Below are 24005 nucleotides of genomic sequence, written 5' to 3' on the forward strand. Positions count from 1 at the left end.
AGATAATCAGCAGTTGTAGCAGTATCTAATGTTATGACACATACACTTTAGCAAAAAGTTGCTGTTGTCTGTCTTCATATGACCTGGAGGAAGCCCACACTACCCTTTACCCTCCCGGCACTGGTGGCATTTCGTGGCAGGGAGTCTTAGATACTGGGTGGGAATTTTTTTAATTGTGGTGAAAATTGGGTTCAAAATCAATAAAGAGCCATAAATAGCAGCCTGATTGCTCCAAAGGCACGAAAATATGAAGGTATTTCTGTGTTCCCGGCACTATGTTGTAGTATGTTTGAGTAGATAACTACCATGCTGTGCTGGAAACCCGCTCTCCAGGACTAAAGTTGTGCACCTCAATATCCAAAAGAATTATACTGGATACTTAGTAAGCTTGTGACAACTCATTAAAAAAGACACAAGTTGTCTGGTAGCTCTGCTCAGGGGACTGTGGGAATAGCTCTGGGTTAAGGAAGAAAAAAAGTAATTTATTAAAATATGAAGAAATAAGAGTGTTCGTGAAACATATATTACATGAAATCTAGTAACTAGTAGCAGAAATAAACACCATGAATGATTTGTTATGGCGTCAGCCAGAGAACGATGGCTTCCCTGATTGAGTCTGGGGGTTGCCAGCCCTTTAGCTCACTTTAGCTCCAGCCCAGATATTTGCAAGGCTTCATGTTGAATGTTCTTAATGTCAGTAAAAACCTACATATATCCTAAATGTACTCTAAATAAATTACTAAATAAATACAGTACTAAATACCTGGACTGGGCAGTCAGCCACAACGTCTTCTAAGAATTCTGCCCAAATCTGTGTAGGAATTATGGTTCTTTTAGATATAGACCTCTTGATCTCTTTTTTTAATTGGATCGGCTGGGTGTTGTTGCAGTAGTTAATGCATGAGAGATGTGACAAAACAGCAAGAGCCGATTCTGTGTGATGCGTTTGGGACGCTATTGTCTATCAAAATAAAGACAACGCACTGCCACTGCCAGTAAAGCAGGCCACCATGAGGCTGCTAATAAGAAAAAAATCTATCAGAGACATAGACAAAACATTTGCAGCTGGTTTTCCAGAATCGGTTTATCAGAATTAAAGTTAACTGAATGGCACATTGTTAAGAAGGAAGAGCACACTGCAACGACGGCAAACAGCCTGACAGAGGACAGTTCCGACCATGAAGAAAAACTGTTAGGCAGATCAAGATCTCTCCAGTATGATTACCATAAACAGACAAATACGTCACCATGACTTCAGAGGGCTCGTTATAAATAGACCCATAAGAATGGAAAGGTCAGATTGCAGATTCCTAAAAAGTACATTAAAGACCTGTAAAGAGTTTTGGGCAACTCTTTGTTAGAGATGAGAACACCATCTGCCAAAATGATGGAACAGGACAAGTATGGAGAAAAAAAAAGCACCATTTCTTTAAGTGAACAGAGACAGTTTACCACCTAGAGGCCCTCTAAACGCACTGGACAGTCCTCCACCTTGCATCTGGACAATAATCCAAAACATAACGCTGGAGAAGTTATTAAAATTCTTAATAAAGTTATTAAATTCAGTCACACCAACCTGAACCCAGTCATAGTGCATTTCATGAGCGGTGACAAGATTGAAGATGGTGAAGGCAGTAGCAGGTGTAGCATAGTGGGTAACACCTTCCCTGTGGTAGGCTAGGGTTTTCCCTGGGCAGGCAAAAACACCATGCTACACTAGTAAGAGAGTCCTTGGGCAAGGCTCAAGGCTTTATCTGCATGCTTCAGAATTGTATTGAATGCCTACTCGACCTGTTTACCCACATGTACATTTTTCTTTCTTTTATCTTTATAAAAACATGCCTTAATATGCAGTATATGCATCGTTTCCTTTGTGTACTGTCCTAAGTGTATTTTCGATAATCCAGCAACACACCTGGGGAATGCGAGGAGAGTTCTTCTGTGCTTCTGTGTTGATCTATCTAGCATATATACCAAAAACCAATAAAACAACTGTTCACAAAAAAAGTGCAAACCGGTGGGTATTCTTTGATAATAGAAGTTTTTGGCCCACTAGCAGGCCATTGGCTATAAGGACTTGAGGGGTTAATCTCATTTTTTCTTTTTCTTTTTTTTAAGAGCAAAGATTACTACACCCTATCATCCCATATAACCTTGGCTGACTCACCAAAATGAAATGAAATTTTTAAATGCTGCATCACAGCCATTGAGTGCTATATTTGGAGTCAAAACAATGAAAATTGTTGCAGCAGGACAATTTCTAATGGACTGCCTAGTGAACGAAATAAGCAGGGCAATAAAACTGATGCCGAGAATCTTCAGAAGAGCGCTTGGGTCAGCGACAGTGCTGGACAGCAGACAGTTTGTAAATGGTTTTACAAATCTCTTATGGCTCTGGCTTCAGTTGGGCCTTTTACCCACCGCTGGGGCACAACAAGGTACTGCAAACCTTGTCAATCAATATTTGACATCCTGCCTGTAAGTGTTTTTTCCCCAGCCAGGATGGCTCTTATTTGGAAATCTAGGACATTTAATAATAGCGCATCACAGGGAGAGCATTAGGTTACAGAGTGCAGGGAAACGGAGGCTAATGATGCCATCAGTTCGAAAGAGGAACCTACACCAAACCTACGGCGAGAAGAATGTATCACCTGCATACTGATAACACAGCTGTCCGCTGCAGGAGGGAACATGTTACGAGGCCTTTGCACAAATGGAATACCATTTGAGCGCGTTATCTGGATTAGAACATGGGTCATGGATGTACAAAGATATGCATCATTCCCTGTGGATGATGGATTCTGCAGTAATGTTAATTTCTGGAATCTCATGATGAAGCGACGCAAAACTACAAGATGGCATCCATTGTATTGCTTTTATTTGGTCAGTAAAAATTTTGCAGGGTAAACAAACCAAACCTAATCATTCTTAATCCATGCTTTTCCAGAATTGCTGGGGATGATTGGGACTCTCAACAATGCAAATCTATGAGAAACACACAATCTGAGAGCTTGTGCGATGCAATAATTCTATGTTACGTCCCTCCGGCTTTCATCTAAATATGTCATGTTAAACCGAGTCTCTGAGAGTTTCTCTAAAGTCACTGGTCAGCCCTCCATCTTGCATCTGGACAATGATCCAAAACATAATGCTGGAGAAGTTTTAAGCCCAAAGGTGGATTGTTCTTGACTGGATAATTGAGTCACCCAACCAGAACCCCAGTGAAGATGCAAGTGGTGATTTTAAGTGGTAACAAGACCAGGTAGAAGCTGGTGAAGGCAGCTTCTGGTGTAGCGTAGTGGGTAACAACACCACTTTCCCCGTGGTAGACTAGATCTGATTCCCTGGCTGGGCAAGCACAGCATGCTACATCAAAAGTCATTTGACACTACATTCTCCTACCTGCTTCTTTAGCTGGAGTGGGGCTTTGGATACCTAATAAAAAAAAGGAATGTAAATACAGGGTCTGGTGCAGCGATTCTATGACATGTCTCAGACCTTCCTTTAAAGAGGTCATGTTAAACTGAGCCTCTCTGTAGGCCACATATCTGCTTTGTTCTGGAGTAAAGCCTCTTCTTTTTTGCTCAACACTGTGGACACTGCATGTCCAAATGTTTGTGGACACCCCTTTCAATAAATGCATGCAGTTACTTTGCTACATGCAGTTACACCCCTTCCATGTAGTCCCTGTAGAGAAGCACTGCCAACAGAATATGACTCTCTGGACCTATGGGCACCATGCCTAAAGCCAGGCATGGGCTAAAAGGGTAAACCCACCCCCAAACCAGCAATGAGCTGTGAAGCAGTGGAACTGTGTTCTCTGTACTGATGGCGCTCCATCTGATACTTCTGAGATGAGTTGCGGAGTTGAGGATGGGCTGAAGTGGTGAATATCTAACATAGCTGTATGCAATCAAATCCTCACAGCAATGCCTCAGAATCTAGTAGAAAGTCATCTTTATTGGACGGTAGAGAGAGTTACTCCATCAGAAGCAGGATAAACCCTTTTTTAATACCCTTGATTTTGGAAGCAACAATGAATGAGCAGGTGTCCCAATACTTTTGACTAATATAATGTATCTGCTACACTAATGATTAAAAATAGAATGGTATACCCTTACTGACATTGGCATGGACCCCTTCGGCCAGCTGAAGATGTGCTGTGTGTTTGTTGTCTAAGTGGCTCATGATTAGTGAGCCTTTGACGCTGTATTTGATAGAAACCACATTTGGCAAACCAACCAACCTGCAGAACTGACATCAGACGTTACATGGATATAAGCAATGTACACATGAAAAGGCCTTATGCACAGAATTGTTCTCTTTCACATTAGCATGTCTGGGGCCTCAGCTTACATAAAAAGGTGAAACTAGTATCATCCAGTGCTTTATGCTTAAAATAATTTGCTCTATATAATCTTTTTGTAGAATAGACTATAATTTCTTTTACATAACCGACACTCTAAGCGTCGTATAATGGCACGCTTGAAATGGAAAAGAATGGAGGAGACATTGTGGAAAGCAGGTTGCTGTTCCAGCCCTCGTAGCCCTCGGATTTGTTCTGTTCCTATTCCCAACACATCAGAGCCAGATAATGAGAGGCTGTAGAGCACTGATTAGCTGGCCCAGGTGTGACGGAAAGCTGCAGAGGAACAAAACCGTGGACGGACTGGAAGCGTCCTGAGAGGAAGCCTGGAATTAGCTGGGGATAAACCTTTAAATTTGGACAGAAAGTTAAACTGAATGTCTGGACTTTGTCTGAATTCACCCTGTTTCTGTTCTGGACTTCCTGTAGTCGTCTTCCTCCGTCCACGCTGTGTCAACTTCATGTTCTAGGGGGTTGTTCTTGGAACTTAATCATGGGCTTATGGTTATTATTACACATCTTTGATTTAATAGAAAAAATGACTTAATTAAAAGGAGGTGTTTGAATTGCTGTTTTGATCCAGACATCTAGAGACACACTACATGTCCAAATGTTTGTGGACACCTTAATGAAAGCATTTAGGTACTTTAAGTTGCACCCATTGCTGAAACAGATGTGCAAATGCACACACATACACAGAGTGCCATAGAATAGAACAGGACAGATAAACTAAAGCTGTGGTCACCATGCCTAATGCCAGGCATGGGTTAGAGCAGTATAAAGCCCCCCAGTACTGAGCTGTGGAGCAGTAGATCTGTGCTCTCTGGAATGATGGTTGGTGCTCCATCCAATACTTCTGGGATGAGTTGGGGAAGTTGGGGATGAGGTGAGGTGGTGATCACCCAACATCCTGACCTCACTAATGCTCATAAATTCTCACAGCAATGCTCCATATGTAGTTGTCTATATATTTATCTATCTATCGGTCTGTCTGCCTGTCTGTCTGCATGACATGACAAAATGGCCCACTTCATGGTAATGCAAATGGCTAAAACCTGTTTAGAATTTTGCAAATCGCTGGATTTGCATTGCAAAACATCCTGAAGAGAGATTTCTCAAAGCCTCCTTACCCTACCCATGCATTTTCATTATCAGGGAATGAAATGCTGGCATAATAGACCAATAAACAATCCCATCAGCATGAGTATGCACACACACACGGATTAGATTTCAGCTGGGCACTGAGGAACGTCTACAGTGATTTTGTCATCCTCACACCAGGGATTTTAGTACTCGCACTGAATCTGCTCAGTACTGCACTCTTGACAAGCTACAGAGTTTCAGCACTTCACCATGAACTGCCCGTCACTGAGATTACACACTGCTGAGTTTCCTTCTGCATGGAGAACAGTTTGACTTAAGCGTTAGAGACATGTCATAATAGGCACTTTGTGATATCAAGACATTCCCAGAATTAGAGCGACCCCGATTGACCACATCATATGACATGGACCAAATATAGCCTGACTGTAACACAGCACCGCACCTCTATTTATTCAATGAAAAAAACACTGTGCTAGATGGATTCCCAGCATGTAGGCAGATCATGAAAAGCCTCCCAGACAGTCCTAAACCATGGAGAACTGTGAGAGCACATCTACAACTACAGGTTAGAAACAGCTCCTATGATACTGATCCTGTTCCTGAGCTTTACTTTGCCTCAGCAGTCCACCAGTGCAGATATCAGGTATGAAACTTTGGCAAGTACACTACACAGTATTCACACACACACACACACACACACACATTAAGGCACAGAGCTGAAAAATGAAATAAGCACTCACAGGCATGCTCCATGTCTGGAAGGAGAGAAAACGATTTCTCCAATGAGTTGCTTCTCTGTTTCTTCACTCAGCCCCTGTCTCTCTCTCTCTCTCTCTCTCTCTCTCCTCAGTCAGCCCCTCCCGTGCTGTGTCTCACAGCATTCCAGGTTGCGCTAGAGTGCAGCAGCAGGAAGAACACAGCAAGGGCTGGAGGATGACAAACAGCCATTACCTCCATTAGAGCACTCTGATTGAGCAAGTCCCAGCCCATTGAGTGGAACCTCCCAATCCACTGGGGCTTTCAGCTACTGCCCGGGGCGAGAGACAAACAGAGAAACAGAGGGGTGAGGGGTGGGAGGAAGAGAGAGAGAGGGAGAGAGAGAGAGAGCATGAGAGAATAAGAGAGAAACAGAAAAGAGAACTAGGGAGAGAAAAAAAAGGTGGTGCTGGTGGTGGGGTGCTCAACAGCTCCACGACCCTTACTAAAGTAGCCCCTCACAACAGAATGCACCTCATTTATGAGACCCCCTGTCCAATAATTATTTGTTCACATCATGATAAGGCAGAAACTAGGAGTGTCCAGCTGTAGTCCAGGAGGGCCACAGTCCAGCACAGTTTGCTGCCTCCTCTTTTTAGTCCATATCACTCCACTAATTAGTCCTTATCACACAATGCTCCCAAGGCTAGGAGGGTGAAGGTCCAAGTTACATGAAGCACCACCGCATCTTTCTGGACTGCTGCCAACACAATATTTGTAGACAGCTGGACACGCTTGGAGGAGAACACTAACCACCAGTTCTGTTACATCAGCTAACAGATACTCACACTGCCTATCAGTGCGCTTGGAGCGCCGTCCTAACAACCCAGAGAGAGTAAGGCCAGTTAAACTCAGAAACACCTATTAGACATTAGGCGACCTGATAGGGTCGCTTAGATGGTTGTCACAGAACACCAGTCAGGGCAATTGGTGCATTATTCCAGCGCTTTCACAGTTAAAGCAGCACTATGCTTAAATTGGTATTTTTCGCTCCTGGGCTCCCTCTACAAGTGGGGAGTGTAATTTAATTTCACACTGCTGTTGTAAATACAAATCTCACTTTGAGCTCCCCCTCTTTGACAAGTGCATTGGTTGACAAGCTGAGAGATACAGAACTGGCATCTGAAAGTGAAAGAAGCATGTGGACTGAGGTGGTACAGTAATATTGCAGGATTTTACATGAATATGACTTATAGTTGCATAGCGTTCTGACAGCAGACAGCAATCTCTCTATTACCCTGCGCGCAGATACAATCACTTAGCATAGCCTGTGTTGCAGGTGATGAGTTGCTACCGGACGTGTCCACCAGCACCCTGGCAGGCAGCCTGTTGGACTGAATTGCGTTATTAAACAAACCATATTTTTAGGTACAGCATCCAGTATAAAGAAACCAAGCACATGTAGGCTTTATATATTCACTACATGTTAAAAACCCTGACATTACTTTTTATATCATGTAAAATAAAATAAAAAACAATAAACTGGTACATTTTGGTTTAATTTACTCTAAACCTGTTAGATGCAGCATTCCCTCTATAAAAATTTGGAGGGAAATTGTCTTGTAAAAATATTGAACCTTTCATAAACAAATAATTCTATTTTGGATACAAAGAGATCGTTGGTATGCTTTACCCTCTGTGAAAATGCTGTTAACTCCATTTTGTGAAAGGACTGAAAATGCAATAGGAACTGAAGTCAGTGACATGGCTTTGAGGGACCGTGAGAACCGGTGTTCTGATTGGGAGTTGCTGCCATGTGTCACTGCTTACAGTCGCACCGCTGGACACCTCTGAGTGTCACTGACTCTCATTGAAAATAAATGACTTTCGTAGCTTGCAGTGTGCACACACAGTTACAGACAGTGGAGCATCTACATGATTTTAAAGCTGCTAATAAAATAAAATGCTACATAGTGTTTCAGTTAGCACCACATGCCTGGAACCCATAGGTTGTGTTCAAAACCACACAATATACTAAGCGTTCAATAAGGGATGTGCTACTAATGGTTGCATGCTACATTTACACACTATTTACTAGGCGTTGCTATGTGGCTTTTTGTTCATTGTTCTCTGAGATACATTCAATTCCCCATTTGTTCTTGACAGGAAAGAACTATGTCCCATTTAAAGTGAGAAAAATGAAGCTTCTAATATTCCTACATTCAAAACTGCTGATTAAGAATTAAGAAATTTTAAGAAAATCAAGAAAAAAGATAAACAAGCATTTAGTCCACAACAGTGAAAAAAGGCCACAACATCCTGGTGGGTCACTTTATATCACACAGGGGCTTCCACAGAAGGTGCAGGAACATCAGCCTAACCATTGGCTTCCATGTGTCGGACAGGGCAGAACCTTGAACAAGGAGCCTCACTGGGTGCTCTCCCTGTGGGTGAAAGTCTCTCACCGTTTTCCTTCTATTTTCAGCAGCAAGACTTGATGCCCAAAATTGGCCACCACCCAAGAAGGATGAATCATTGCTCGCAATGTTCCTCGCTGGCTGAATAGAAGCTAAAGAGAGCTTTCAAAGCTCACCCCTGGAGGCTTATCGGTCATATGAGCCAAGAATTAGTTTTAGTATTGTAATGTGCGATCAGGCTGAAGGCGAGAGGCAAAATGTGTACGCTTGGTGGGGGCGGGAGGGTGAGATTGGAGCTATATATGGAATAGTTCATGGAGAAAGCACAAAGCGTGTAATGCTGCTTGTATCCATCTTGCTCATGAGTAAACACTTTTTAAGAAGGCAGACCGCAACGAATGACAGTAACACTAATGGGATCACAAGAGCTTCAAGGCTGTCATAGGCTGCCTGTTTAGCATTGCTTCTTTGAGGATATGATGCTTTTGCCTGAGGCTGAGAACTACAAAGTCAAAGTGAAAGTAAAACTTGTGGGGGTTTTATTTATGTTTCTTTTTCTTAAACAGCAGGGCGACGTACTGGGAGCAGGAGTACTAATGCTGCATTCCATTCATCTTGGATGTCAGAGCTGGGAATGACTGGGAATGAGTGTTGGGGAAGGCTATCTAAAATATTTCCCCCATTTTTTGTCCCAGCATAGCATTGTTAGCAGTACTAGTTGATAACAACGCATTATACGGTATTCTGAACGTCCAAACATCATGGAAACACGGTACAACATGGTACACAGACAGGGTTGTGTACCATATTTACTGTGTAAATGGTGCTGCCATCTTGGATATTAACCTCAGGGTTGGTGAGGCTCTCTCCACCTTTCCAGTAGGAAATCTCACTTGGGGGCGAGTTCCAGTTGAAATTTCCAACCGGCAACTCAGACAAATCCCACTTTCAAGTAGGTATGAGAATGGAATGCAGCATAACTGGCTATGCTATTACGCAATGCTAAATGTTATGCTATACTCATATGCTGTGCTAACATGCTATGCTAATGTTTTGCTGCAAGTATGTTGTCTGGAGATGTTGAATAAAAACAACACCTTGTCTACACACAAAAAAAACAACAACATAGTGGATTTGCCAGCTCAACGGATTACAGGGCCTCTGCAACCAGGACTACAACACATCTTATTCAGAGCAACACTGGGACTAGTAAAAACCCAAGACTGATCTAATCATAGGAAAACCTGGAGGACACAAACTGCCATCATCATTATAATCATCATCATCTTATCCACTTGAACCGATTCAGGGTTGCAGTGGCAATAGAGTGAGCACAAATAGCACAAGGTCCTAGGCCTTCCCCCGGGTCTCCGCCCAGATGCCTGAACCACCTCAGCTGACTCCTCTCAATGCAAAGGAGCAGCAGCTCTACTCTAAGCCTTCCCAGATAACAGAGTGAACTTAGCTACCCAACAGAGAAAACTCATTTCAGTCACACCTCCTGACTACAGGTGAGATTGGGGACGTAGATGGACTGGTAAATCAATAGCTTTGCTCTATGGCTCAGCTCTCTCTTTAACACTGCAGTCCGGTACAGGGACCGCATTACTGCAGCTGCTGCATCTAACCTACAATCGATCTCACAATCCCTCTTTCCATCACCTATGAACAAGACCCTGATATACTTAAACTCCTACACTTGGGATAGGCTCACCCCCTCTTCCTGAAGGTAGCATACCACCCCTTTCTGAGATACAGCAGACAGTATTTGCTTATCACTGAACTGAACCGAACCAGCATTTATTATTTGTCATGTATTTATTGTATGTCTTTGCAAGTGTTTTTCAGCCTGGGCCAAGTTAAGGTCAACCTTAACCTAAGTTGGTCTCTTTTCTGAGGGAGGTTACATGTTTTTTTTGTTTTTTTTAAATGTACTGTGGTAGAGGTTTGGTGCAACGTCTGAGGTTTTACCCATAGCTTACAACCAATAACCCATTACATTGCGTTTTATATAAACTGTTCAAAGTCCAATGTCCACTTCCGAAAGTGAGTCATTGGAGCTTCATGTTCTTGGGACAGCATTAACACCATGTTATAAGACCACAGAAATGACCCCACATGACCTTTTGTGTTACTATGCCGGATATTGTGAGACTACACACAGACATTTTAACCCAGCAGGGTTACTTATAATGGTAATTAGGTCAAGTAGTGTTGAGTGTAGGCACAGCGTTGTGTAGTAAGAGTGTATTGGCTTGTTGATATTTGATACAGACACTGAAACGCTGTAGCCACTGCAGTTATAGTGAACATAAGGAAAAAGAGCACTATTACAATGTCACAGTAATAAAGTTTCCAGCCATTTTGAACTTCAATTTAAGGAGAACTGTTCCAAAAAAAGATGAAAAATGCATGTCACAGGTATTAATGTCTGGTTTGCTCCCAAAGGCCTCAGGAATTGAATCACAATTGCGTCACAGACTGTGTCCTGTACCAGGATATTTTAGAGACAAAGTCTGGCCGCCTCTACGGGGAGACTAAAACTGGGTTGTCATTGAAGCTTCGAATAAAACAAGGAATTACTCTGACATCTTGTAAAACAGTGTTCACTAAGGTCACCTCAGTCTCCTGACCTGAAACCCTACAGGGGTTTGGGAAGAGCTCCACGTATAAAAGGTCCAAAGACTGTGACTTCAGAAATTCTGCATGGGGGAACATTTTCAGGATTCCTTCCCACTGTAATGAGATACTATATCTAATGAGATGTTTTTCCACCTCATCTCACATTTCATAACAGTCTAGACCCATTATACTTATGATTATTATGGTTATAGGATTAGGAGGTTAACATTTCCACAATGCAGATATCTGCCCAAATATATTTGCCCAACAACCCTGCATGTACCCCCATCTGTCATGAATATATATTTTGTAAATAAATAAATCAGACAGTGTGTATTTGTCATCATTACATCCTGTGATATAGCCTTTGGAGGCATTAAACTCCTTAAATGTCCATCTCTGAATGACTATGATTATATTTTGACCAATTTATTATGCAAACATTTGGGGAATTGATAATTGCCCTTTAATATGTGTTTAGCTGAATGTCAGTTAAATACAAGATGAGCATCTACTGTATAAAGTGTTTACAGTAGACCCCCAAAATAAGTGGTACCTAACCTTTTTATGTCCTAGTCTGGAATACCACAGCAACTGCTTGGAATAGCATATGAACGGGGAACGCTGTAGGAGGGGGAAGGGGTTAGGATGATTCTAATGAGGCATTGATTGACTGAATATTAAGTAACTGAGTATTTTTGGCCACATTTTTAGAGTTCTGGGGCGCAGTATCATATCTTAAATGGGTCCCTAACTCCCTGGCAGCACCTCTGCATATGAAACACCATAGTAACTGCTTAGCAACCATTTGTAATACCACAGCAACTGCTTGGTATAGCATAGCAGCCTCCTGATATACCATAGCAACTGCCTAGCAAATCCATATCAACAGTCATTGCTTATTTTTTTTTATTGTTTTATTTGTGTGCGTTTGAACGTCAAGCAACTTATACCTGTTTTAAAAGTTTACTTTTTTTGTTCCTCTGAATCACGGCTGCCAATAATTCTGGAGGGCACCGCATACAAGGAGACTTTTCAACAGTCAGACAAACATACCCTTTATATTAAATCCAGCATAAATTTTGATGTCGTTGGTTGCGTTCTAAAGGTAAACCAGGGTAAAATAATAACAGTTGAAAGGCATGATGGCCTTTCTAATACATGTGGCCTTTAAACCTGTGCAGAGAACACCCACACATGATTTCTCAGACATGCACACACTCTTAAAAGCACTCAAGGAGAGCTGAATGCTGAGAGAGAGAGAGAGAGCGAGAGAGAGACATTGACAGAGAGAGAGAGCAGGAGTAAGAGATAAAGAGATATTTTGGGGCTGTTTCTTGCCACCCCCGCAGGTTAGTGGGGGTGGAGGGGCACTGATAGACTGGCAGACAGGAGCTAAACCTGTGGAGTGAAACTGCATCACAGAAGTGATCTCTGTCCTCATTCCTTAATTCCTTAATTCCTTAATTACTCAGTACCTACAATTAATTATTCAGTAAATATCATTTATAAATGTTTAAATCTATAAATGTTTCAGTAAATTCCTGAATTATTCAGAAACTACAATGAATTTTTCAGTAAATATTATATATTATTCAGCCACTATGACATATTTACCATTATCTTTATGCATGATTAGATATCTACAATAAATGATGTACTAACTTCAATTAATTATTCAGCATCTTTTATGAATTATTTAGTATTTAGTTAATCCAGCACAAATCAGTGCAGTTGAAACGTCACTTTAAGACCAATGCATCACTGTGCATTAATGCATTTTTACACCTGACTGCACACTAGTACACTGATCGTTAACTGGGCACAAATAAGTGTGTGTATGGGGGGTGGGGGGAAGAGGGGGGGTGTAAGCACCCATAATCAAGCCTGTCTCTCTCTTCTCTGGCGCTGCTGGAGGAGTACAGCCCCCTCACTGTCCGCCTTTCTGTCATTACATGACTAATAGTGAACAGCAAGCATTCTCACAGTCGCATCAAAGGCAGCGAAACCTACAAATTAATCCAAACAAACCGGCCTCCGCCAGGCTTCTCCTCTCTCCTGCTCTTTACAGCAGCACTCTGAAATCACCAGAAAGAGGCTTTTGTTCTCAATATGCCAAGCACCACAATTAGAAACACACAACGGCATATTTACATTTTCAGCAGTTGCAAAGGCACATCTGATTTCTGGACCTGTAGCACTCTGATTAAACAGTGGCTGCTGCAGTACCGGTTGGACGTCACGCTTGCAGGCTGTAATGTGTTGGCTGATAGAGAGAGCAAATAAAGCGAGCAGCATTAGGTGGTTATGGGAAGTCGTATCTGCAAAGGCCTGCAGCAGGACACTATAAATGTTTAATAGGTTCTGTGGAGGTCATGTCTGATTGACTTAAGGATATAATTTAGCATCACAAATGCTTAATAGCAATAACAGGCGCAAGGAATACTCTACGTGTAGTGGCCTACAGGACTGATCCACATCTTGTGAAAACGTTGCTGCTGTAGCTGCGTGGTTACTAGGGTGAAACGTTTGATAGGTGGTAGCTGTGATGTTGCTACGTGGTTGCAGTGGTTTTTAAGGTGGTTGCTAGGGTGTTGCAATGATGTTGGTATGATGTCTCGGGTGGTCACAGAGTCACCCAGTGTGATTGGTGTGGGTTTTACTACAAATACCATCATCATTACAAAAGAAGGGTGCACAAACTATTGCACCCCATTCATTCCTATGGAAAACCTTCAGTAATCCTTCATCATTTATTATTCAAATCATTGGAATGGTGTGGATATCTGGAAAACTTTGGGGGGAGCTACGTGCCAAACATATTGCAGATAAAGAAATAATAATATTACACCACAATGTGCAACCATAATTATGTTATTGCTGCATAAACACAATATAATACTTGAATATTTACAAATACACATAAATACAGTAGTCTGTTGTCAAAATGTGCTTGGCATGTTGGTTAGGAGAACACAGTTAGATTAACTCTGAGGTTTGGCTGCTGATCTTCAGTCATTTCTAGGGATTTGTTCAGTTCTGCCAGCAGCTCACCAGATTTACATTAATGAAGGACTGATTAGATAAACTAAGTACTGGATGGTAACTAAACACTAGTGCTCCTTGATGGGGCTTTGCAAATGGTAGCATTTGTGGTTGATGCAGCTTAGTTGGTAACAACACCTCTTTTCTAGTGGCAGACTAGGGTTCGAGTACCTGACCAGGCAAGCACACCACACTGCAGGAGTAAAAGTCCTTAGATAAGATCTGAAACACCTCATTCTGCAACATGTGTAACATCATTCAAATGTAGGTCACTCTGCATGTCAAAAAGGTCAAATGGTGTAAATGTAAAGGTTCTAACATACACACATTCACAAACACACACACGTACATGCGTACACACACATACACCCACACACAACACAACAGAATGTGTTTGACACATCTAAGACACCAAACGTGTTAAAGCACAGGATTGTATTTCATTGCTGTCGCTCAACAACCTTGTATCTCCATTTCTGTTGTTTTTCACTTATTAATTTAATGTGAATTTGGCCTTGTACTTTACATTGTGTCCAGATTTCACGATAAATGGACCAATAGAAATGACTTGAAAATGAAATGTCCTTTGATGATTTTTTACTTTGACTTCCACTGAAAGATAAGAAAATGAGCAGTTTTAGAGATGTAAGGTTTTTGTGTGCCAGTGATTATATGTCCAATGCTCATCATTTCTTTTCAATTTTAATTAAGTAACAAAAAGTATCTGCCATACTTGTTCTAAATTATTATTTACAGATATCACATTCAGTGATAGTGGGTATTTAGTGGGTATGTTTGGAAACACACAGCTTCATGGTCATTAAGGAATATTCATTGGTGTAAATGTCAATTGTCTCCCCAAGTGATGGCAGCCAACCACACCTTTTCAAACTGCTTTCCATCACTGGACAGTTGAATACGCTCAGAGGAGAACACTATCAGTCCGATTCTTTTACTTCAGCTGACACACGTCTGTGCTGACTATCATCACGCTGAATGATGGAGAGACATTTTTCAAATCCCATTTGAGAGCAAGACCAATTTTACTGTCTTGGACTCCCAGCCAGAATCATTTGCTGAAGTGCATTTTCACATCTAGGTTATTTGTGATGGTAGGACCTCACTCAAACACAGGAAATGAAAGAAGAAAATGGAATAATGATTATAGAGAAGCAGGGGTGCTGTATACGGGGGAAGTTAGGATGATTTCTGCAACTGATAGGTGCCCTAAAAATGTAGAAATGCAGAATTGTATCTCTTCATGGGGTCCGAAATCCACGGTCACATATACTAGTAGTCAATAATCAGTGTTTCAGTGAAACAGAGGCAATTAGAGTCCTGTTAATTCACACGTTTACATATAATACAAATATAAATAAAGGAATAATGTAGAGGATTGTAAAGTGTTATTATATAAAACAATACTACAAATGGACAATTACTGTATATTATTTATCCATCAATATCAACTTGAAATATTGACTAAACCAGGTACTATTGCATGTTTGTGTTTAAACCGTAAAAAGCTAGGTGTTCCCAAACATTTGACTGACAGTGATGGCTATGAGTCCTTCATTAAAGTCTCATTAGTCATCTAATTACAAAAGGCTTCCAAGAAAAGCCAACAGAGCAGCAAACAAACAAATTACTGCTCAGATCAAATCTTGACTGATGTCATGGAGCCTGAAAGCACGTGTCTGCCCCCTGGTGGTCGTTTGTTGAAGTACAGGGTTCAAATACTACATACTGTACATACAGCCTCACACATCTAGCTACAGAGCTGGTGTGAAGTCACTTCAGACCTGTTTATGAAGTGAAAAACTAAACTGTACCTGGTCTGACACTTAATGAAATGTGGGCAATGTCAGTAAGAGTGTGTGAACTACACTGAGATAGATTACATTTACATTTACATTTATGGCATTTAGCAGACGCTCTTATCCAGAGCGACTTACAAGGTTACTCGTATTACAGAGGTGGGCCAATGTAGTGTTAGGAGTCTTGCCCAGGGACTCTTATTGGTGTAGCGCAGCATAGTCACCCAGACCGGGAATCAAACCCTAGTCTCCCACATGGTGTTGTTGTAACGCAATGGTAGGTGGTGGTGTTATCTGTTGCGTCACACCAACAGAACAGTAAACCAATGCCTTTATTTAGGTTCTCTAAGGGCTGAGAGTTCATCTGTAGCTCTGAATCCCACAGTGATCATGTAAAGAAAATGAAGTGAGTGTACAGTGAAGTATATGGAGCAGACTGATAAGGCAAGGGTGTTGGTGTGTTGTTGGTTGAAAAGGTTAAGATAAGATAAGATAAGATAAGATAATCCTTTATTAGTCCCGCAGTGGGGAAATTTACAGTGTAGCAGCAGAAAGGGATAGCAGGACACTCAGTTACAAAAAATTTGGATAAATAATTTACACTATATACACAATATATATACACAATATAAATAAGAATTTAAAAAAAAGCAATAAACAATAAACAATATTATTTACAGTAAAAGACTCTTAATTGCACATGGGGATGGGATATTGCACATAGTATTCCCTGAACATGAACATGTGTGTGTAGTTAAGTGTGTGTGTATGTGGTCCGTTGGGAGCAGTGTTTGTTGTGCAGTCTGACGGCAGCAGGAAGTGGTTTTAAACCGTCGAGTCTGCAGAAATGGTGCACAGATAAACCCTCATCTACATTAAAGAGTGATTCTTCTCCTGCTGCACGATTTAAAGGAATGGTACAGCAACTAATCAAATGTAGGGTACCCCAAACACGCAGCAGTCAATGGGCTGAGACATGCTTAGCAGCTGCAGTGTTCTTCTTTAGTTTTACAAGAAGGGATGAGGCTAATGTAGCTAAATAAGCAGTGATTAAGCAGGTTAAACTAGAAGATGCTTGTCATCAACTTCATGGTTGTTCCTTGTGGGAAACCATGAAGTTGACATCTGTATTTCCCCAACAATCAAACATACAATGCACACAAAAAATATAAGATCTCTGAGGAGCTTTTGGAGGTTCTTCAGTTTGAAACTGTTGAGGAACCTCTTAAGGAACCCTCATGGAACTCTTTTCTTTTGAAAACCTTTTCTTGAAGGTTCCTCCACAGTGTCAAATTAAAGAACCTCCAAAACCTCTTTAAGGATCTGATCAGTTTCGGATACAGCTCTGTTGTTCCACCTACCTAAAACTGACAGCCACTAATTTCCTAATTACAGTACTGAGGAAACGGCTACATGGCCCCCTGCTTTGTGAGCATCACTTCTTCATCTACATTCCAGAGTGCCAGGCAGCTGCTTGGATGAGCCCATGGCTGCTGACTGATGGGACAAGGTTTGAGAAGTTCAAGTATTGATAAAGCTTTAAAAGTTGCATCACCTGGTCTTTCCTAACGACGACTGCGAACAATCCATGACCCTAACAAGATCTGAGACTTTGGTTGGTTCCCAAACTTTTGCATGCTGTTTTTTTTTGTTTTTTTTTACTCTTACAACTTGTACTACATACAAACTAATACTATACTAACAAAAATACTATACTAATCAACAAGAATGATTTATCTTTAACCTCAAGTCTTTTAGAGATCAGTTCATCTTCTACTAACTGAACTATTCACAGTAACAGAGATTTTGACCAGGGGTGCACAGATGGGTGTTATTCCGCAGAGATTTGGGTGTACCATAAAGGTCAGCTATTTCCATAACTAGACAAACAAGAGAGGTCAGTATTATGCCATAAAATGTGCCTCACCTTCTCCTAATGTTTTGGATAATGTGTATATATATACTCCGAATACGTCGTTTCTGTACATCTGTGTTTGAGGAAAGAGGGACATTGTGTAAATCACTGCTGTCCAATGAAAACCATGCATCTCCATTTCGGTTCTGTTTTTAGTTTTCTCTATGGTTTGAACCCTGTAGCTGCTTCTGTACACGGGATGAATAGATCCATAGAAATGTTCCAAATTACCTAGAATAAACTCTTATTTTTATTCTTGACTTCCATTTAAAGTTAGGACCATTTTTGCCTCCTGTAAAATCATTATTTTGGAGATACAGGTTTTTCACTGGAACACTGATAAAATGCATTGTTTTTAGTGAACCCTTTCTTTAAACTGAATCTCAGAGCTAAACTGAATGTCAAGAACAACACTAATCTGGTAACTCTGTAACTCTATTCAAATGAATTAAAGAATTTCTATTAGTCAGCACTGTAGACTGCCACTGTGTACTGAGCTCAACAACAAGAACAATAGCTTCTGGTCACACGGTCTTGTGTGTAAACAGAAGCCTCATTTCTAGTGGTTTCAGACAGTGGCTTCAGGAGGATGCGTCATACAGCTACCCTATATTTAACTGCACAGCTTTCACAGCGCAGCCTTTCCTGTAAAGGCTATACCCACAGTTATATCAGGAGTCTATGATGTGCAAACAAAGCAAGGTAGCAGAACTGCTACGTAAAGATAACCAGAAGAGCTTGCAGTTGAGTTCAGAAATGTAGACGGAGATACGTAGGCCTAATAAAACCTTGGGACTGTTTTTGCATGAACAACTAAATAACTTCACTTCAAAAACATATGTATGGCCATATAGTCAACAGTTAGCTCATGTTAGTACAAAAGTTTCAGGACACCTCTTTTAATGAGTGCATTCAGCTATTTTCAATAGCACCAATTGCTGAAACACATGTGCAAATGCAAACACACACACAGCTTTTTAGTCCTTATAGAGAAGTACTGTCAATAGAATAGGACTCTCTGGAGCAGATAAACATAAACCTATTGGCACCATGCCTGATGGATGAGGTGGGTAGGGGGTAGTCATCCAACATCCTGACCTTACTGATGCTCTTGTGCTGAATGCAGTCATATCCTCACTACAATGCTCCAAAATCTTGTAGAAAGTCTTAACTGGACAGTAGAGACAAAAAACTTCAACAAAAGCAGGATAAACACCTTTGATGTTTATCCTGTTTATTCATTGATGTTTATTCAGGTCATCTGTAACTTTCTATATATATTTTTCACTTCTGTTTCACACCTCTCAGCTTCTTCAGCCCTTTATTACCTTTAGTACTTTTTTACTTTTTTAATTTATCCCCTACCCTATTTATTGTTTAGTGTAATTTTCCTTTAGTTTAATACTGTGAATAATGTGTGTTCTGTGTTTTTGTTACTTGTCATACGTGTTGCTCTCACCAAGACAAATTCCTTGTATGTGTAACATACTTGGTGAAATAAAGAGATTCTGATTCTGATTTCAGAAGAAGCAATGAATGAGCAGGTGTCTCAATACTTATGTCCTAAAGTTGCTTAGGGGAGATACAGGATAATGAGCCAAATTCAAAATTTGTTTTTTTTATTATTTTCATTTTTATTATGGATGAAATGAAAATGGATTATTTTTATATTTCCAAATGGTAATATCTTTTAACCCGAGTAGTTTTTTGTAGCTTCTTAAACTTGAGTGTGGGTCTAGACTACACCACTAATCTACACTGAGTTATGTATGAAGCGGTGAACCGTCTAACCAGCAGCCTTCCAGAACGTCTATCAACATATGCTTGCAGCTACAGCACGCCTTTCAAGCTGAACATTCTTGTGGTTTTTGAAAGGTGGTCAGACCTTGGACGGGGGAAAAAACGTATGTAGGGCAGCAGGATGTTGTGTAGCATCGCTGCACTTTTATTATTACAATGAAGTCATTTTGCCTGTACCACAGGGTCTTTCACTCAGCCAAACAACAAGTGATACAACGCTTCTTAAAGGCGGCTACTAGAAGCCCTGACCACCTGTCTATTATCCACTCTAAACAGGGCAGTTCAGATCACAAATGTCTCTGAAAAGAGGTATTTACAGTACCAAGAAAGGGCTCTAGGGCTGATAACAACAGTGCCTCTTCAACCTAAACACTTCTTTAACACTTCTGTATATACAACCACTGTCTACAAAGAACCCTGAAGGAAGCCCATTTGTTGAAAGTGCTGTACTGAATCTGGAATTACTGTTGCATTTCATATTAAGTAACATGTAACCCTGCAGACCGAGCTCAATGTTTATTAGGTACTTTTTAGGTACATACGGGTATCTAGTACGCAGTCAACGGTCTATACACTGAGATGTCCGTTTAGTAGATACCTCCATGTGTACCAGTCAAACCTGTGACACTGTATATATACATACCTACTTTTTATGAGCATCAATCCCATATAACAGCTGTCATGTAACAGTACCATAGCAGAATGAATGCAGCATATGAAGGCCACCCTACCTGAGCACGCTGCCCGCAATCTCCCCAGGATCCTGGATGTAAAGCCAGAGGCATCGCTCTGAGAGCGCCATCTGTAAATGGGACGTCCTGCAGAGACCGGCTGCACATCAGGAAAACTGTCTTCACTGCTCATGATGCAGAAGCGCAGTGAGCCGTACACTGAGCTAAAGCCACAGAACAGGTGAAAGATGTGCGAGTGTGTGTGTGTGTGTGTGTATATGTGTGTGTCATAAAGAGAGAGAGAGAGAGCGAGAGAGAGAGAGAGAGGGAACTGTATTGCACCATGTGGCATATTTCACTTGAGGTGCAAGCAGCCACCCACAAGGAACAACAGGAAGTCCAGTTGTGTAGGGAGGGGTAGGGCGTGAAGATAGATTTCATGAAGTGACCTGCACTGAATATCTACTTCTCACAAGCTTTTGGAAAGACAGCAACAGGGCTGGGTATACTAAGGCCAATCTGAAGAACCAAAAACCAAGCAGAATAGATTGTACAAAGCATATCTGACCCATTAGAAAACGTTTGGTTCTGGTGAAGCAGACTGACAGATGGACAGGTTATTCTTGTTTCTCTACCTGTATTCAGACAAGCCCTGTCTCTTGCATTTTAGAAGCAGTGTGTGTGGCCAATCCCAGCGCAGGAGGACAGAGAATACTGGCTCATCCACTGGTTGGTTCAGTTGGGTTTAACTGGGAGATTAAGACCTTTGCTATGAGTGATTTAATTGATTGTGCAAGACCTGAAGACGTTCCTCCTTTCACATAAGTGCAAGAGAATCGGTGTTGCACAACATCCAGGTTATTCTAGGCTTTCTAATTTGCTTTTTATTAATTAAACCATTTCCAAATGGAAATGAGCTCAATGTTTATTAGGTACTTTTTAGATACATACTGGTACCTAGTACGCAGTCAACGGTCTATACACTGAGATGGCCGTTTAGTAGATACCTCCATGTGTACCAGTCAAACCTGTGACACTGTATATATACATACCTGTATGAGCATCAATCCCATATAACAGCTGTCATGTAACAGTACCATAGCAGAATGAATGCAGCATATGAAGGCCACCCTCACTAAGCACGCTGCCCGCAATCTCCCCAGGATCCTGGATGTAAAGCCAGAGGTAGCTCTCTGAGAGCATCATCTGTAAATGGGACGTCCTGCAGAGACTGGCTGCACATCAGGAAAACTGTCTTCACTGCTCATGATGCAGAAGCTCAGTTTCTCTTCACAAAGAGAAACTGTGAATACCTCAGCATTTAACCCAACCATGGCTGTGAACAGTAGACAAGACAACCATATTCACCATTAGTGTTGGACACAGATGGAATTTGGCCTCTTTTTACCCATCCATGCAGACAACACACACATATACAGTAGTGACCAAACACACACAGTGACAGTGAGCACACGTGCCTGGAGCGGTGGGCTGCCATTGCTGCAGTGCCTGGGGAGCAGAGAGGATTAAGGACCTTGCTTAAGGACCCAACAGTGGCAGCTTGCCAAGCCTGGGTATCAAACCCACAACCCTGTCATTAATAGTGCCCGTGCTCTAATTGCTGACCCACCACTACCCCCACAGTAAGGGGGAAGCCACCTCTGTGCCCAGAGAGCAATTCGGGTCTTAGCTACGTACCTTGCTCAAAGGCTCCTCAGGGATGAATACTGAGGAAGGAGAAAGTGCGGTTCCACCTCCTCTTTCTGCTTGGCCAGGGGACTGAACCAGCGACCTTTGGGTTCAAAGCTTGCTTATCTATCTATTTAAGGTTGCACATCTGCTTCTGTGCTGCTGCCCCAACTTGTGTGGGCTATCCACTTCCTTGCTGCCACATTTGTTGCTCTTCTGCTCCAGATGTTGACAAGATGCTGCTACTTACGTTTACATTTACAGCATTTAGCAGACACTCTTATCCAGAGCAACTTAAAAAGTACTTCGCTATTTACCCTCAGCTAACCTCAGCTAGTTTGAATAGACTAAAATTCAAAGATACCTCTAAACTTAGACACTACTTAACATGTCAAGTCAATATGGAGGCCATAGTACTCTACTTTTTGCCCAAGTATTCTCAGAAGAGGTGGGTCTTCAGTCTGCTACTTGTGCTTGTGACTGGTGCATTTGGTCTGCATATGGACAGCATACACTAATTATAACCCCTCTACAACCACACTGAGCAAGTGTCATCGCACTAACCCATGGCTTGCTCTCAAATTAGTCGTAGATCTTGATTACTTTAGATCAACTTTATCATTGTTCTGCCGCTTGCCTGATTCCTTACCCGTAACTAGACTTCCTTTCTTGCATTTCCTGTTTTGCAAGTTGATGTTGACCAGAAAAGGATGGGTTCCCCTTTTGAGCCTTGGTCCCTTGTTCCTTGGTTCTCTGCCACTGTTGCCAGTGGTCTGCTCAAAAGAAGCTCAGACCCAGTTTGCTGTAAATTCTGAAACGTCTGTTGTGAAAAAAGCACTATAGGAATGAGATCAAAGTGGATTGAACTGAGTCGAACATTAAAATATGACAGGAAACTGCTCCACAGCTTGGAAAAGAACAAAGTGTTAAAACCGAACATGATTCATCTCATTTCTGAACCTTCCTTTCAGTCACCTATGTCACTCTGTTCTCTCCTCTCCAGCCCCAACGTCACAATTGAGGCAAATACACTGCTTTGATGCAAAATTGGTCTTCCTGTTTGTTTTTCAGCACACAGGTACAAAAGCCATTTTGAAACTAAGCACTAAGAAGATGTGTGTCTCAACACTGAGGTTAATGTGTAACTGAAGGGACCAGTCAGGATCCCATCACGTTTTTAAAACTCACAGCAGGTCTCAGTGCTCCTCATTACAGCTGTGGGGCCTGCAGCATATCGTGAGGTAAGTAAACCCTACTGAAGCATTAGACTAAGACTTAAGCTTATTTCGTTAGTTGCTAGTTTCAGATGATCTAAGCTCAGCTTTAATTGTCATTAGCTAGACTGTTGCTGATCTCATCTCTTCAGCTGCACTTGGCTAACAGGCCAGCTTAGTGAAACTAAGCTGATGGTACGCCAGCCGTGCCAGATTGGGCCAGCTGGTGAGGTAGCTAAACCATCAAACTTATGCAAACACTAGTATTAATCTTGCATGTTGTGTTATTATGGTACTGGAAAATAATAATAAGATGGAAAATGGTTTTAAATAGAACAGTACATGGGAATTCCACCTATTCTCATAATTTATGCATAATTAAATAATTAAGATGTAAACAAGGGGGTTTGAACTGTGGTGAATGGAACCAGTTGTAGTTTTGAACATGTGGTCTGTTGTCTGTTGTCTATGCCTTTAATGCAAACTTTGGTCTTTGAATGCCACAGAGTTACATGCAGGGTCTTGTATGGCAGAATAGTACCCAATGGACCTTCTATTTAACCATAATCAACATCACATAGACTATGTGTTCAAATCTTTGTGGACACCCCTTCTAATGAATGCATTCAGCTACTTTAAGGTGCAGCCA

The 24005-nt window shown here is 41.4% G+C and overlaps 1 protein-coding gene across 2 annotated transcripts in view; it reads right to left on the minus strand.

The window, feature by feature from the left end:
* phactr2 (phosphatase and actin regulator 2) overlaps nt 1-20646 on the minus strand; it is a 56158-nt gene extending 35512 nt beyond the window's left edge. The window contains exon 1 of one of the 2 annotated variants that reach the window (XM_072678424.1): nt 20514-20646. In XM_072678424.1, the coding sequence (XP_072534525.1) occupies nt 20514-20646 (133 nt within the window). Of the gene's footprint in view, nt 1-6210; nt 6372-20513 lie in introns of those variants that run through there. The other variant, XM_072678426.1, reaches the window with a different exon arrangement.
* Nucleotides 20647-24005: the final 3359 nt, after the last annotated feature.

This window comes from Salminus brasiliensis, chromosome 4 (assembly GCF_030463535.1).
Source record: "Salminus brasiliensis chromosome 4, fSalBra1.hap2, whole genome shotgun sequence".
Taxonomy (NCBI): Eukaryota; Metazoa; Chordata; class Actinopteri; order Characiformes; family Bryconidae; genus Salminus; species Salminus brasiliensis.